At 37.9% G+C, this 18,357-nt stretch overlaps 1 protein-coding gene across 41 annotated transcripts in view; it reads right to left on the minus strand.

Annotated features, from left to right (window-relative positions):
* Positions 1 to 18,357, minus strand: part of RIMS2 (regulating synaptic membrane exocytosis 2) — a 515,547-nt gene that overhangs the window by 167,154 nt on the left and 330,036 nt on the right. For all 41 annotated transcript variants that reach the window (XM_076329271.1, XM_076329285.1, XM_076329287.1 and 38 more), the window contains 2 exons: positions 13,054 to 13,210; positions 8,913 to 9,029 (listed from right to left, as the gene is read on the minus strand). In XM_076329271.1, coding sequence (XP_076185386.1) covers positions 8,913 to 9,029; positions 13,054 to 13,210 — 274 coding nt within the window. The remainder of the gene's footprint in view (positions 1 to 8,912; positions 9,030 to 13,053; positions 13,211 to 18,357) is intronic.

Here is an 18,357-nt window from a genome sequence, read left to right on the forward strand (position 1 = left end):
TTCATTCTGTGTGACCAGGTCCCACAATTGGATTAACATTCCAGCTTCCCTATTAGAGTGATGTCCTGGTTTCAGCTGGGATAGAGTTAATTTCCTTCCTAGTAGCTGGTACAGTGCTGTGTTTTGGATTTAGGGTGAGAACAATGTTGATAACACACTGATGTTTTAGTTGTTGCTAAGTAGTGCTTACGCTAGTCAAGGACTTTTCAGCTTCTCATGCCCTGCCAGCAAGAAGCTGGGAAGGGGCACAGCCAGGACAGCTGACCCCAACTGGCCAAAGGGCTACTCCATACCACATGACGTCGCGCTTAGTATATAAACTGGGGGGAGTTAGCCGGGGGGTGGTGACCGCTTCTCGGGGACTGGCTGGGCATCGGTCAGCTGGTGGTGAGCAATTGCATTGTGCATCACTTATTTTGTATATTCTTTTATTATTATTACTATTATTACTATTATTATTATTATTATTATTATTATTATTATTATTATTTTCCCTTCCTTTTCTGTCCCATTAAACTGTCTTTATCTCAACCCATGAATTTTACTTTTTTTTTCCTGATTCTCTCCCCCATCCCACTGGGGGGCTGGGAGTGAATGAACGGCTGTGTGGTGTTTATCTGCCTGCCAGGTTAAACCACAACAAGTGGGAAGTTGACTCCCAAGTATTACTGTGGAAAGGTTGAAGTACTAGAGTACTATTACATCCTGACAATCTTGTGCTTATTGGAATACCCATAAATAATTCTGAATGCAAAACAAGACTTTCTGTTCCACTGTGAAGAGCCTGCATGAATCAAACTCAGTTGACACAAGAAACTTCTATCATCCTATTACTGTTTATCTATTCTGATAGTCAGCTTTTTCCAGTGTATTATCTGATTGTAATTTAAGTAATACATTGTATCATTGGCAACAGTACTATCCTCCATTTTTAGTAACACTCTTTTACACTTTTTCAATTGAAATAGCAAATTAAATGTATGACAAGTATGAAATTATTGATTGCTAAAAAAAAAATAATTTTTTTTACTGGTATGAATTTGCCTTTAACCAAATACCCTCAAACTTTTCAAGTTACAATTTTCGGAAAATCTAGCAATGTGAAAAAATGGCAATTAGTTTAATCAGACTGCAGAGTAAGAAATAGGTGGTTCTTTGGGTCAATTATTCAGAAGTTTAGGGGGAAAAGAGTCATTGAAAGTTGTAGAAGGGAAAAGAGAGAGGGCTGGCATACGAAATATAGGGCAAGTACTGTGGGAAGGAATGAAGTAAAAAACTGGGCCTGGGATCAAGTTAGGACTGCAAGATTGAGTGCAGAATTGCTGAAGGGAAGAGGAGGCTGGAACTAATAAAATGGTGTGGCTTCAGGGAAAAGGTGTGCTGTACTTCCTATTAGCAGCTTACTCATTCCAACGATAGTAAGCAACTACTACAACTAGTTACTTTTTCCAAACAGTGAGGCCAGTGATATGGTTCTAAAAGTTTAGATGCTCATCTGAACAAAGCAGAAGTTAATGTGCTCTGTGGTAGAATGTTTTCCATGTTGCTTCATAAACACCTGGGAAATCACACCTAAAAACTACATAAATAAAATGTGAAGTCAAGCTCCCAACCTTTAGAAAATGGCAAATGCCATCCAAGAATAAAACATTGGTTATATCATTTCCCCTGCTACATTTCATAGAAAAGATTAAGAGAATAGTTTTATTTAATAGTTTAGTTTTTTTAAAGGAGAGCAAATTTTCTTTACGTATAAACATCAACCATTTTTCCACCGATAAAGGTATGGATGCTTTTTGTCACACCAATTGTATAGATATTCCTGCTTATCTCCTGGGATAGATGAAATCCTAGAAATATTCCAACTGATTGCAATTGACAGTTTGAAGACTTTAGCTGTGAAACAATGGCAACTATCAGCAGAGAATTTGTGAACTGACATATATTCAATCAAGATGACTTTCAACAAGAAAATCAGTATCACGTTATCACAGCGCTCCCCATAATGTATCTTAAGTCCTTGATCCAAAGGGCATAAAACTGAAATCTTTTATCAGAACTGCATTATTTTTAACATGGACATTTTGTATGTGCATGTTATTCTGAGGAATGTATCTATGACTTTTTGTTGTTGTTTGTTTGTTTTTTAATTCGGCTCAAAGGTTCTGAATCATGAGTCCTTACAGATGTAGCTACATTTGGGTATGTACTCATATGACATACACAACCAAAAATTGAAAATATTATGCCAGAATTTCCACATAAAGCATCTGGTACCCTTTATACTCTACAATATCTTTGTATCTGTAATATACACTTAAATGATTGTACTGTAAAATATTAACTAAATAATAAATGACTACCTAATTACATATTATTCAGCTGTGTATTTAACAAAGAATGTGAAAAAAAAAATCTGTTAAGTTTTCTGGTTTTTACTGTGGTGCAATGACTCAAAAAACTCTTTTCCTAGTTTGACCTAACCTGGAACCTAGCTATTAACAATGTCGGGTTAGGAGCCTGCTACTTATAGATAAAGCAACTGCCAGTGTAAGATGACTTTTAGAAACGTAGGATTTATATTGCTCTTGGCCACATTTAATTTTGTGTTAAATAACGGAAGCAGCTAATTAAATGGCATCTTATCTAACATGCAGCAGACTCACGGTAGTGAATTTTCTTCTTCACTGGTTTGATAATAGTAACCAGAATTTTTCGCACGTATTTTGGCATTTACTTTAAGACATGTTTAAAAAAAACTTCTTTCAACAGCATGAAACAAACAAAGTGTTCAACGGAAAGTCTGTATTTAAATGTGCTAATGAAATCATCTCTCAGTAATAGTGGTGTGATAGTCATGCTAGTTCCAGCATATCAAGATACCATCTTTGCACTGATTTAAAGATAATGGAGAGTATTTCTTTAAATAATCATGGCTATGACTACCCCATTACTTTAACACAGCAGATAATAACTTTTGTTCTTTAAAATGGAAACTGTGCAATAGTCCTGATGAAGGGATAGCAGACCCAAAATTTAACTTGCTTTTTCTCTCTTGTTTTCTTCTAAGTGCCTAGTAGAAAAACATTTATACTTTAGGACTTTTCTAGTACATTTCCACTACAAGACTACCTGAGTTAGGCATTCTCTGAATGCTCGGGCCTACTATATCTATGCTAAATTCACCATTAGCAATTTCATGCCTCAGGGAGAGCACATCTAGGATAAAGTGATAAAGTTGCTAAATAGTAGGTGGTTAGAGCTGTGGCCCTGAGTACAATTTCCTTACACTGACTTGGTGTTCGTTGTTAACTGCTGATACATCTTTCAGAAAGTAATACACATATAGTTTTGGCTGATGTCTTGTTTTTGGAACTATGCTAAGATTCTCACATTGTTCTTCTAATTCACCTAATTATATTGATAGCTTAAATATAAAACTCTCAGGTCAAATCTGGCTGTTTCCAACATTTTCTCTATAGTTTGATTAGTTTCAGTTTCTGAAGTGAGGTAAAAGTCTGCTTTAGAGAGTTTATTAAAACATGTCAAACTGAAGTTTACAAGATTATCCCATTACAGATAGAAGATCTTATGGAACTTGGGGCTGTATTAGGTCATAAGCATTGATATTTCTTTCCATTACAAATTTAGGCTATTTCATGAAAGAGTGTGGGTGCTTGCAAAAAAACTCCTTGCATTTTGACAAAAATAAACTAGTACATCTATAGTAAATATATAGGTAACAAATTCACTTAATTTCCCACTTTGAGTTACTGGTACACAGTACAATTCTGCCATTTTTTATTATACAGCAACAGATACAAATTTTAACTGTAACTTTGCCCTGCCAACAAAAATCAGTGTATGATTTGATAGCAACATTTGACATTTTTAAAGGCTTGGTGTTTGAAATTAAAATTATCTCAAATTAAATTAAAAAAATTTATGTCTTTCAGCTTTTTTAAAATAATTTGATTTTCACTTCTAACTATGCATTCAGTTTTGAAGAAATGTTTACATTGCCATTAGACTTGAGGTCATTACACATTTTTGTATGTGGTTTCAGCTAACTCCTTAGTGCCATATAACTTAGGGAACTTTATGTTGAATTATCTAGAAAAGGAAGGAAAGAATTTTCTTACTCATATTCTCAGTCATATTTTAACTTAGCAACTGAGCATGTCTACAAGAAGGTACTTTTTCAAAGTCCCTTTTTTGCGAACAGCTCCAAGGGATAAATGGACCATGGAAACAATAAACCATCAGAGCTGTGGGAAAGCAAAGTGTGATTTTTTTTTTCAGAGGTAAGTGTGGAACAAAACAAGGACAACAAGTAGAGAGTTTATAAACCTATACAAAGGTTATTTTTCCACTTCTCCAAACCGCCTGCAGTTCCAGCAGTTTCCAGAATCAATACCATTAAAGAGTAACTTTAGGGACTTGTGTACACACCTTTGTTTTTTATTATGTAACACAGAGAGTATCAAAAATACCCACTAACAAAATTTGAAGTCTAATAATCTTTCCATTCATAAAACCGCTGTCAAACTAACAATGAATATAAAATATGATAAATGTTTGGGAATAGTCTTTTTCTATTCTCTTGAGTGTTGCCTAAAACCAATATGCTTCAGAGACTGTATGTTGCAATAGAGGCATTACTAGTCAACAATCAGATTACACAGGCAACCATTCACCATGTACAAACAGGAGAACTTCTGTGTGTGTTTTGGAAAATACAGACAACATAGAATCATAGAATCATTAAGGTTGGAAAAGATACTTAAGATCATCGAGTCCAACCGTCAACCCAACACCACCATGCCCACTAAACCATGGCCCTAAGCGCCTCATCTACACGTCTTTTAAATACCCCCAGGGATGGGGACTCAACCACTTCCCTGGGCAGCCTGTTCCAATGTTTAACCACTCTTTCAGTAAAGACATTTTTCCTCACGTCCAATCTAAACCTCCCCTGGCACAACTTGAGGCCATTTCCTCTCGTCCTATCGCTAGTTACTTGGGAAAAGACACCGACACCCACCTCGCTACAACCTCCTTTCAGGTAGTTGTAGAGAGCGATGAGGTCTCCCCTCAGCCTCCTTTTCTCCAGGCTAAACAGTCCCAGTTCCCTCAGCCGCTCCTCAGAAGACTTGTTCTCCAGACCCCTCACCAGCCTCGTTGCCCTTCTCTGGACACGCTCCAGCACCTCAACATCCTTCTTGTAGTGAGGGGCCCAAAACTGAACACAGTATTCGAGGTGCGGCCTCACCAGGGCCGAGTACAGGGGCACAATCACTTCCCTACTCCTGCTGGCCACACTAGTTCTGATACAGGCCAGGATGCCATTGGCCTTCTTGGCCGCCTGGGCACACTGCCGGCTCATGTTCAGCCGGCTGTCGACCAACACCCCCAGGTCCTTTTCCGCCAAGCAGCTTTCCAGCCACTCTTCCCCAAGCCTGTAGCACTGCATGGGGTTGTTGTGGCCAAAGTGCAGGACCCGGCACTTGGCCTTGTTGAACCTCATACAATTGGTCTGGGCCCATCGATCCAGCCTGTCCAGGTCCCTCTGCAGAGCCTTCCTACCCTCGAGCAGATCAACACTCCCGCCCAACTTGGTGTCGTCTGCAAACTTACTGAGGGTGCACTCGATCCCCTCATCCAGATCATTGATAAGGATATTGAACAAGACCGGCCCCAAAACTGAGCCCTGGGGAACACCGCTCGTGACCGGCCGCCAACTGGATTTAACTCCATTCACCACAACTCTCTGGGCCCGGCTGTCCAGCCAGTTCTTTACCCAGCGCAGAGTACACCTGTCTAAGCCATGAGCCGCCAGCTTCTCTAGGAGAATGCTGTGGGAGACAGTGTCAAAGGCCTTGCTGAAGTCCAGGTAGACCACATCCACAGCCTTTCCCTCATCCACTAGGCGGGTCACCTGGTCATAGAAGGAGATCAGGTTGGTCAAGCAGGACCTGCCTTTCATGAACCCGTGCTGGCTGGGCCTGATCCCCTGGTTGTCCCGCACATGCCTTGTGAGCACCCTCAAGATGAACCGATCCATAATCTTCCCCGGCACCGAGGTCAGGCTGACAGGCCTGTAGTTCCCCGCATCCTCCTTCCGGCCCTTCTTGTGGATGGGCGTCACATTGGCAAGCCTTCAGCCATCCAGGACCTCCCCTGTTAACCAGGACTGCTGATAAATGATGGAGAGCGGCTTGGCGAGCTCCTCCACCAGCTCCCTCAGCACTCTTGGGTGCATCCCATCCGGCCCCATAGACTTGTGAGCGTCCAGGTGGCATAGCAGGTCATTAACTGCTTCCTCTTGGATTATGGGGGGTTTATCCTGCTCGCCGTCCAGCTCAGGGGGCTGAATACCCTGAGGATAACTGGTCTGCCTGTTAAAGACTGAGGCAAAGAAGGCATTGAGTACCTCAGCCTTTTCCTCATCCTTGGTGACAATGTTCCCCCCGCATCCAATAAAGGATGGAGATTCTCCTTGGCTCTCTTCTTGTCATTAATATATTTGTAAAAACTTTTTTTGTTGTCTTTAATGACAGTGGCCAGATTGCGTTCTAGCTGGGCTTTTGCCTTTCTCATTTCCTCTCTGCATGACCTAACGAGATCCCTGTACTCTTCTTGAGTCGCCTGCCCCTTCTTCCACAAGCGGTAAACTCTCCTTTCTTTCCTGAGTCCCAGCAAGAGCTCCCCGTTCAGCCAGGCCGGTCGTCTTCCCTGCCCGTTCTTCTTACGGCGTACAGGGACAGCCTGCTCCCGCGCCTTTAAGACTTCCTTCTTGAAGAACGTCCAGCCTTCCTGGACCCCTTTGCCCTTCAGGACTGTCTCCCAAGGGACTCTCTCAACCAGTGTCCTGAACAGGCCAAAGTCCACCCTCCGGAAGTCCATGGTTGCGGTTTTGCTGGCCCCCCTCCTTACTTCACCAAGAATCGAGAATTCTATCATTTCATGTTCACTAGCATATAAACCTGTGTTCAGAGAGTCAGAGCACACATAAAAAGCAAATACCTATTCATCTAGAATGGTCATGTGAAAATTCAATAATCTCATCACCAACAACTTTCTGACATTGTTTTTCTGACACACTCTAAAAACCCAATTATCTTTCTCTAAGCCAAACCAGTCAAGTAGGGGTTATTTGATTGAAGTGATGGGGAAAGATTGCGGTGCTGTACTTCAAGTCACCTTTCACTGTTGTGCATTTATCTGGGAGGCAGCAAGAAAACTTGCACAGTGAACCCAGGAGCATTCCATAAGGTATATACAGGCTCTAAGGACAAGTTTAGATCCTATTTCAAGGATAACTGGTCTAAAAATCAACATAATATTATCCCAAAAGCATTCTGTTCTTTTCTTCTAAGGAAACAACTCAGAATCCTTAAGTTATTGCCTTCTGTATGAAAATCTGATAGCCTCATGAGCCAACTAAATAGCATTCTTTTCTATAACTTAAATAGAAATATTAAATAGTTTAATGCAAAAAAGAGGTTCACCTATGATCTATTACATTTGTTATGAATACAGTTAACATTCTGGATAATAAATACATGATTGCTTTTCAATATCTTAATGTTTTTGCCCATTTGACTTCTTTTGGCCAAAGTCAATTACAAATCACTTGAATAGATATGCTTTTTTTTTTTTGCTTTTGGTACTCTTTTTTCTAACTTACCTAATTATAATTTTTTTTTCTGAAGAATTTTGTCTTACATTCCTTACAATCATTGACCATCATATTAATGTTCTTTTAAGACATATTCACCTTTTCTGTTCAATATTGCTAACAAAAAGCCACTGATTTCTTAAATTCTTTGTATTACAGTTAGCAACACCAATTATGTGCTTTGATGTCACTTGAGGAATAACCTGTAATAATCATCTGTAAAAGTATTAACTTCAAACACTAGTCACACAGCACTCAATAAGACTACAAAATGTATCTGTATTACTCCTTGCTATATGCAATTATGAAATGGGACAACATCTAGCAATCGTGCCTCTCTGATTATAATGTGTGGGTTTTCAACTTGGTGTATAAGAAGCTGGAAGATTTTCAAAATTAAAGGTAAAAAATGTTTTTTCTTTTGATTTTCTGACCTGAGGACAATGAGGTGGGAAAGATCTTATCAATATTTTTTTTTAATGTCACAAAGGCACTACCAAAATTAATTCAGCGAAATTAACTACATTAGCCAACTATTGCCTGCAATTCTTTTTTACATAATCAAAATTCATAGAGATTGCTACAGCTCTGCTCACTCTTTGGGAATTTCCCTTAGGCAAAACATTAGTCATGGTAGGATGTGCCTCTAAACACAAAGACCCTTATTTCATTCTAACACACATTTCCATAACCTTTCCCCCCCTCCCCCCCAAAAAAAAGCTCATAAAGTTGAGAAAAGACAAACACAGTGCTAGAATATACTTTCGTTATGTCTGTGAATTGCACTGTATCCAATGGGAGCATTACATTTATACTGAGCTGAAATTATGCATTTTTATGCCTCTTTATTCAGCAGCAAAAATGACCAAATCTACTGTTAGATTTTTTTAAAGATATTCAGCACTTAAAGAATTTATTAATAGAGTACATAAAAATATTTTTATAAAAAAGGACAACTAAGCTTTTTGTCTTTTATATTGTACAATTTCTCATAGATTTTTCAGATTCCCTCTTGGCAAAGATACACTGACTTGATAGTTTTGTCAGCCTTGTGTGCATGGTATATTTTTTAATGTATATCATGTAACCAGTGGATAAATGAGTAGTGAAATGTTCATCTGTGGGATTAGGTAAGTAATTTTGGTATTTACTTTAGTGAGCTACCATGCTGAAGTAATTCACGTTGATGAGTGTAGGCTACAGCTGTTTCTAATTCCAGTCAGATATTTACCTCTCTCTGTCCGGGGAGTAGTGGTCATCTATAACACGGTGTCTATCCATTCGGTTCAGGGTATTGTAATGCACAGGAGTAGATCGAGTCCCTCGTGGTCCCTGATCCACATTCCGACTAAGGATAAAAGACATCAGATTCTGAGTTCTGGGTCCACCTGGACCATATCCCCTCACTGGTTTGTACAGACAATTACTAGCAAACATGGTGGTAGAGAAGTATTAGCTGATCTGTCTCTTGTCTTTTGTACTCTCACATAATTTGAAATCTCATGGTAAAAAAATTTTCTCCTACAGGAAAGGGTGCTAAGTCTATGCTTAGAGAGAGGTGTTTTTTTCTTTTGTTTCAATGTTTGTTTGTTCTGGAAATGAGAGGATAACATTTTTTATTTTAATTAAAAAGGTTAATTTTAGACAAAATTTCATTAGTCTTTCCAGACTAGGACCTTCAAGAAAAATTTCCTTTCTAGCTGAAACATACACGGTAATGAATTTTCCATGAGCTCTTGAGTTTGGCTATATTATAAAGATGTAAACTGTAGTAAGACACAATGAGGACTTCTGGCTGTTATGGTGGAGTGCAGTCTGCTGAAAATTGTCATCTGAATTAAACAACAGATGCTTGTTTTGCACTGGAAAGCTTATTCTGTAATCTCACTAGAATAGAATCTGAAAAAGACAGGAGTGTTTAATTAGGTACGCTTCCCTCCACACAAATTCAAACTTTAGACCAATAAATTCTTCTGCCTCCTGTCCTTTCCTGCAGCCTTCCCTAATGTGGGCCTCATTTTTTTTTTTCATTTTTATCCCAATTTAGTTCCTGTGTCCTTCCTTGTCACTTTGTCTGCCCTTTTGGTACCTGTCATCCTTATCCTTTGTCATTTGCCAGTCCCTGATTAGTGTTAACCTGTATGTGTATCCTTCACTGCTGCTGTCATACTGTTGTTTATTTCTGCATATAAGTGCTGTGAAGATGTTGCACTACACATAAACTTTTGCCTTCAGCTCTACTTCATTTCTCATAAAGCATTTCTCCACTCTGGCTTTCATGAAGCCAAATATAAAGTTTACTCTGGCTAGTAAACTTTATATTTGCCATATTAAAAGTGAGTATAATTCTTCTACCTTCTACTCTACAACTCTTTCCTGCAACTTCTTCTCTGTACGTGTTTTAACACCCTTATTTATACCAAAATGATAGAAAATCCAGTATAGCCTTTACCCTGCCATTGGACTCTTTAATGTATATTTGTACTCTAAAACAGACATTGACAGGGCTCCTCTGCTGTTCTTTGTTAACTTTTTTACTTTTACCAACAACCAATTCTCATTCCTCCTTTCTGAATTCTAGTTTCTGTCTGACCCGTTTCCTCAGGGTCTCTCTTTTCATTCAGGTTTCAAAAAAAAAAAAAATCTTGGGTTTTTTTCTGTCTATAGTATTATCGTCTTCTTTTACTCATCTCTTCTTTTGACTTAAATATTTAAACTTTCTCAAGCTGTCATTTCTTTGCAAAACTTCCCAAAGATCTGACCTTTACTGTCTGCCCACACAATCAAAACGCCTGCCTAAACTCAGGACTTTAGTCCTGAAAACTCAGTACCATCCTGTCTGCTCAAATCACTTTCAATAAGATTGTGTTATTGGCTTATCGTTCTAAATATATAATTTCTTCTTTAAATTTCTGTGTTATATCAGATTCTGACTTCATGCTGCTTTTTAACATCCTACACAACTGTATTTCTTCTACTTCAAGTGTTACTACTATTTCAGTTCTGTTTCAGTCTGCTAAGGATGCCTTTGTCAGCCAGATTTACTGTTTAACAGAAAATGACATACTTTCTCCAATGAAACTTGTTCTGTAAGAAAAGTTGCTTTCACAACATATGTCTTCACTCCTTTGGAACTTTCTTGCAGTTGACAGAATGTGTACGGAGAAACCAGATAATAGGTAAGCATGTGAAAAGGTGTAATTGCAGGTGGTGACGGTAGAGAATAATGAGCATCCTACTAGATTTACCATGCCATTTCAGCCTAGCCACTTTCTATAGTCACCTTCATCTTGCTTTTTCAAATGCACTGTCTTAGATAAAGCTAAACATGATGTTGTTCAGTGCCCAAAGCTAAACATGATGTTGTTCAGTGCCTGCCACAGTCTAAACTCCATTCTTATCTACAGAGAGAATAACAGTCCGTTAAATATATTAGCTGAAAACATTACAAGAGCAGCAACAATTTCTTGTCAGCTACTACGCAATGTGGCTTTGGTGGAGTTTATTAACAAAATCCAGTAGAAGGACTGAGGACTGCAAAATGGCTTCTAAGATATAACAGCAACTTGCACTTCTACAACCCAAGAGTTCCTGCCTGCAGAGGCATCAATCAGTAATTGGGAGATCTCTGGGTGTGCAGCAGGCTTACTGCAGTTAGAACATGTCTATAGCAGCACACAATAATGCTTATAGCTTTGCCGAGTACACCTGGATTTTCATTAGAATTAAAAAAGACATTTCTGTAACCCACGGATTATGCTTCTTTTCTACAAGCTCTCAAGTTCTGGCAACCCAATTCTCTGGGCTCAACAAGTCCTCAAAGAAATGTTTTGGTGTGTGGGCACGGAAGTATTACATAGATAATGCATTTGATTGTGACATTGTAGGAAACAGCTGAAACATTTTTCTCTGTAAGTTCAAAGTTATTTTTAAAAATTTAGCTTTAGGAAAATCAGGAAACAAGAAACGTTTCATACATGTAAAGAAATGCAAAACTACAAGAAAATGAAAAGAGGGTTTTTCAATGGTGTTAGACAAGTGTTAATTACTAGCTTGGGTAAAAGTTCTGCCCAAAATGCACACAGCATGCATGCACACACAAAAACACAAACACACATACAGAAAGATATTTTCCTCACATTTATGTCTATATCCAAGACAAATAACCCCAGGAGTTTTAGCATAGGCAATTACTTAGACTGAAATCAGTATAGTAGAAATCAGAATAGGCCCCTCTGTGTCTACTGTTTATGTCTCATTTAAAGTCAGGCTGTGTTTACATACGGTTTTAGATTTCGAGTAGAAACTTACAGTTTCTGCCTGTTAGCTGTCTGTGATGATATGGGATAATTTGGGATCCTAATACACTAATGCAAAAGGATATCATTTAGTCTGTATCTGTTAGAGGAAATGGTAAGTAAACACATAAGTAAGAGAATATGAAGTCAAGAGAATTTTAAGCTAACAAAAAGAACAAAGGTAACAGAAAAGAAAGCAGAACACAAGAGAATCAGAATGGCTGTAGAAGAAAGAGAAAGACACATGTACCTGACAGGAAATATTGGATACCAGATCTTCAGTATTAAATGGGAATTGGGAACATTATGGGCAAAGAAAATAACTTCCCCTTTTATTCCAGCTGAATTACACCAGCTGGAAACCTACCCATAGATAGTGACAAAAATGCTGGAAAACAGGCTTCATTCCCCTTTACATCTATCCTTCTACTTCCTCTTAAGAAGCTCATTCATGCAGGAAGATTCTTAATTCTGGCTTAAACATTATATTCAATCAAGTAGTAGTAATTATCCAAAATGGCTAGCTTTTAGAAGAAATGTTCTGATCTGTGTTTCACAAGATAAATAGTTATCAGAGGCCTTCTAAGATCAGGAGTTGACATTTTTCAGTATAAAATTGTATGTGTGTCAATTTATTCTTGATGCTTTAAAAGTTTGAAAAAAATAGTAGAAAGCAAGCTTCTATGGGCAGGAAGTACAGCTCTCCCAGAACCTTAATTCAACACAAACAAAAGGGTTGGAAACAGCTGCTGACAAATGAACACTAAGAAAATGTCAAACCATCACGTGCTATAAAACATGGCACCTCTTAAATAGCTCTTGAAAATTAAAACCTGGAGAAATATTTTTCTGTCCTTAGATTAGAATGTGCTGATTTTTGATAAAAAATAAGACAAAATTAGGTGAATTTTTGCACATCAGTATAATGTAAGAAAAAACATTATTGGCTTTACATAGTTTCATAAGATCTAACTAATTCATTGCCATTTTGAAAGTCTGGAGATTCTTTCCATTATTGTTACAGGATCAATACCACTTAAATTTATATACCTGCATAGTTAAATAACAGTTTACCTTTGTGGGGGAGGGACACTGGGAGACCACGATCTAGTCCGTCCTATACTATCTCCACGGTGAGGGGACCCTGATCGAGAGCAATGATTAGATGACATAACTTGTTCTGGCACTGATAGCGTTGAACTTTGAAGATCTCTCCCATTATGTCGATAATCTAAAAAGAAATGCAAATATTCAATGAATCTGAAATTGTACTTTTTAATTTCCTACCATATCTGTAGTACTTAGAAGCATGATAAAAGATGGAATTTGATCAAGAATGTTATAATGTCGTCTTCTTGGTTTTGTAATAAAAAATACACACGTAAAGTTGATTCCTGTTTTTATGCTTAATTTATGTACAGCTATAGTTCCTATAGTTATACTTTAAAAGTATAGAAATGAATTGCCATGCACCAAACGAGATTTATAATAATCAAAATATCCAAATTTACCATTTATGTGTGGTCAGTATGATGCATTAATAATAAAAGTAATAAAACTGACTTTTTTCCTTAGAATAACATACAAATTGATTATTGCATTTTTAATTAAAATTGTATTGTAACGATTGTGTATAATATACTTCAAACAGAAATGTCCACAATTAAAAACTAATCCAAAGTTCAGTTTAAAAATTTGGGATAGGAAACTACTATGGGGTTAAATACAGAGTCTGGGTTCAAGAAAGACTTGTATTTCAGAAACAATTGAAGTAACAATGACATCAGATTTCACTCATGGTTCTGAACTTAAACAACATGATTCCTTCACAAATATATGAGCTAAGGCCATGCAGACACCTGCTTACATCCTGGACCTCATCTTGAATTAGGATAATAGAAGGCATAAATGGTCTAAGCAAAAGCCTTCTCAGTTACAATAGCTTAAAAGGCTACCACGTGGACATTTTATGTAGGCTTTTCAGAAAAATCTTTTTAAAAAGCTGGATGTATTAAAGTAACTGTCTGCATCTAATTTAAAAAGTTGAATTCACTGTCCCAGGGTACAATACTCTCTGTGAAAAAAAGATGCCAGATACACAGCAATTTCAAAGAAGTTTCCACAAATTTTGTAAGAATCAAATTAATATACGATGATAAGAAAGGGAAGAATTGCAAATCTTAATCTGATGATAATGTTTTGCAGAAATAGCTCTTCAGACAGTTCCTGGTGGCTACGACAACTGATATAACTGACTTTTTGTTCTGAAGACAGTAACCAAGTAAAGAATATTTATAGAGATCCACCTGGCACTGGAAAAATTCTGGTTCATAAAACTGTAATTCTTTTCCCATCAGAATCTTCTGAGAGTCCGAGTATTTGGTCTTCTACTCCAGATTGCTCATAGTTTTCTTCCTGGAAAATGTTCGGTAAGCACCTAAGCAAAACCTCATTAATTCAGTCCATTTTATGGTTCCAAGAATGTTCGATACTTCCAACTGAGTATTCATACTCATTGTATGGCCTTAGGACCATATAGGATATATATAGAATCATAGAATCATAGAATCACTAAGGTTGGAAAAGACCTCTAAGATCATCAAGTCCAACAATTAAGTCAACACCACCATGCCCACTAAACCATGGCCCTAAGCGCCTCATCTACACGTCTTTTAAATACTTCCAGGGATGGGGACTCATGACTTATGACTTATGAACCACTCTAATTCATAAATAACTTCCTCCTATGTTTAGGTGTAAGCTGCTCTGTGTGTGTGTGTATACATAAAGAGGAAAAATAGCACATCATCATTACATTACATTAACATAACAATGTTGAGGATCAGATACTCTCTCCTCACTTCAAAGCAATCAAGTCATGTTACGTGTAGTCTCAGCTGAGAGTCAGTAATGAACCACAGACTTTTATCCTGTGAATGAAGTACACTTATTAGCATACACACTGATAAAGCATATAAGGACCAGTGGAACACAGTTCTGGGTGAAATCACCAAAGGAGAGACAGGGGGAATTTCATCTGTGTTTGAAACAGAGTGCTGTTCATTAACCAGTAAAGTATAGATGTCTGAATAAAGTTTTTGCAAGCCAGTCTGGAAATCAATAGACTCTGCAATTCTCCAATTCTTTAACCAAAAGAGAAAGAGCTAAAGTAACAGCTGAAAGCTCAATAATGTTAAAATAAAAAATGTCAAAAGCAAGAACAAATTTCTTAATTAACCAAATCCATGAGATATTTGCCAGTTTTATACACTAAACAAATACTACCCTCAATACAAAACTAATGCACAGAGACCTACTCCTTATTGATAAAACCAGCATTTCTAGAGAAAGCAGGGAAAGGACATACAAGATATTTATTTTAATTTGCCTGGAAGGTGGAATTGCACTGCAGAGCACAGAGAGGCAGAAAAATGAAGAGAATCATTTTGCAGGTTCTTTGAAGACTCTGGTCAAGATGTCACCGAAAGAAAAATTCTACAGGTAAGAAACAGGCAACCAAGGGAATACAAGAGACCTGTGAGGAGCTTTGTAGGCCACTACCTGCTACCCCAGAGATCAAAAGAGCTATAAGCAATTCTGAGATTTAAGACCACAAGTGAGAGCTCTGCAGACTGTTTTTGGATAGACTAGAAGTTATTTTCTCTATTCTTAAGTGTTATTTTTTATATTGTACTGATTTTAATTTATGATATATATCACTAAGACAACAAGATATGTTTCACTGAACTGATTAAAAGGCATTGTGTACAGAGTAAGAAATGTACTGAAACAACCAGCAGTTATTATGCTATGATATCACACCATATACTGAAATAAAACAATACCCCAAATCCGTATTTTCTTCAGAGAAACCCAATTGAAATTGAGATAATTTAGAAAGGCTTGGTTTTTTACTATGACAATAGGTGATTAATTGCAAAGAGCATCCTTACAATGCAAACCACATCTTTTCTAATTTCACAGTGAACAACTTATTCTGACAATGTTTAATATTTTCATTAAAAAAATGAAAAATCTGGAAAATGGCTTATCAGTTATTTTTGCTGATTATATTATTTGAAAAGTATTGTAAAGAGCAACAAGAAATAAACAAATTTCTAAAGATAGTCTTAAAGTGGCAGAAATGTTTTAATCTTTAAAAGCCAAGTTGATACCTTTGGGGAAAATAGAAAGTTATCTCCAGGAAGATCACAGCGCCTCTGTGATAACATATTTAAGAAGGAAAAAAAAAACCAACCTGCGGCAGAACAGCAGTCGGAGAGAGGAGTAAGAATGTGTGAGAGAAACAGCTCTGCAGACACCAAGGTCAGTGAAGAAGGAGGGGGAGGAGGTGTTCCAGGCACCAGAGCAGAGCTTCCCCTGCAGCCCATGGTGAAGACCATGGTAAGGCAGGCTGTCCCCCTGCAGCCCATGGAGGTCCATGGTGGAGCAGATATCCACCTGCAGCCCGTGGAGGACCCCATGCCGGAGCAGGTGGATGCCTGAAGGGAGGCTGTGACCCCGTGGGAAGCCTGTGCTGGAGCAGGTTCCTGGCAGGACCTGTAACCCCATGGAGAGAGGAGCCCACACTGGAGCAGGTTTGCTGGCAGGACTTGTGACCCCATTCTGTATGCAGAATACTAGCTCTGCATACAGAGGGGGACCCATGCTGGAGCAGTCTGTTCCTGAAGGACTGCACCGCGCGAAAAGGACCCATGCTGGAGCAGTTCGTGAAGAACTTCAGCCCATGGGAAGGACTCACGTTGGAAAAGTTTGTGGAGGACTGTCTCCCATGGGAGGGACCCCACGCTGGAGCAGGGCAAGAGTGTGAGGAGTCCTCCCCTGGAGGAGGAAGGAGAGGCAGAGACAACCTGTGATGAACTGACCACAACCCCCATTCCCTGTCCCCCTGAGCTGCTCAGGTGGAGGAGGTAGAGAAAATCAGGAGTGAAGTTGAGCCCGGGAAGAAGGGAGGGGTGGGAGGAAGGTGTTTTAAGATTTGGTTTTATTTCTCATTACCCTACTCTGATTTGATTGGTAATAAACTAAATTAATTTCCCAGAGTTGAGTCTGTTTTGCCCGTGACAGTAATTGGTGAGTGATGCCCCTGTCCTTATCTTGACCCACAAGCCTTTCATTATATTTTCTCTCCCCTGTCCAGCTGAGGAGGGCGAGTGATAGAGCGGCTTTGGTGGGCACCTGGCGTCCAGCCAGGGTCAACCCGCCACACACATAAGTGAATAGCAAGTTATTATGAACTTATATATAATGAAATAAAAAACATGATTTACTGTACAAGTACACATGACAGAATACTGTCTATTATTATCCTAATAATTCATATCTATAGATATAAAAAATGCAGAGCTAGTATTCTGCATACACAGAGCATTTGTAGCATTTGGAGATGCTACAAATGGAGATGGAGCATAATGAAGAGCAGTAATATGAAGAAATGGGAAAATCCTTTAAAAAAAATCTAACATTTAAATCAGCAGTTTTATACAATATTTGGTATGTACAGAGACCAAAGTACAAGGGAAATGAGCGATAGCATAAGGTATTCTACCTGAATGAACATAGTGAAGGGTAAGGAATTCAGTTAAGAAAACACAAACAAAAACCTACTCTGTCTAAAAAATTCCTAGAAGTGAGAACTAGTAAATCAAAATAATTACATTTATTAAATCTGTATACATAAACAAATAAATTAGTTAGAAACAAAAAGCCTCCTCCAGCTCTAACTTGTTATTGTAGTTGACCACTTGCACATTATTGTTGCAATAAATCAAAATATATGAGTATCTAATTAAATTGTCAAGTATAATTCCGATCAAAATATGTTTTACATTAAATTAGAAGCAGACATGCAATGCTTTCTGGTAACTAACACTGGTAGTTCTTCCTTATAACAATTTCAAAAGGCAGAAACTATCAGCACTCCTAATAATTTTGCATCAACAAAACTAGACACGTTAAACTGTGTTTGAAGAAACAGATTAATATTCTCTATGCTTTGTTGCCAGAAAATAAACTTTGAAATTTATAATTAATTCACTCAAAACAAAAACTACTATATTTATAAACTTATCTTTTGCCAACAGGTCACACATTGAAAAGTAGCAGTTTCAGCTGGGCACCCCACTAACATGAGTTAATTCCAAAGTAATCCTTCATTTTGTAGAGTTAATGTAGCTCTCTGCCTTATTTCACACTATGTATTTTCACTAGCTAGGAGTCAAAGCAACATAGAATGCTATCTCGTACTGAAAATAACCATATCAGATTTTCACAGAACACAACTTTCTGTTAACATCAGTAGAATTTAATACTTTTATTCAATAAAAATGTACATTCTATAAAGTTGCAATACCAGAA

This window comes from Aptenodytes patagonicus, chromosome 2, assembly GCF_965638725.1.
Source record: "Aptenodytes patagonicus chromosome 2, bAptPat1.pri.cur, whole genome shotgun sequence".
NCBI classification, from domain to species: domain Eukaryota; kingdom Metazoa; phylum Chordata; class Aves; order Sphenisciformes; family Spheniscidae; genus Aptenodytes; species Aptenodytes patagonicus.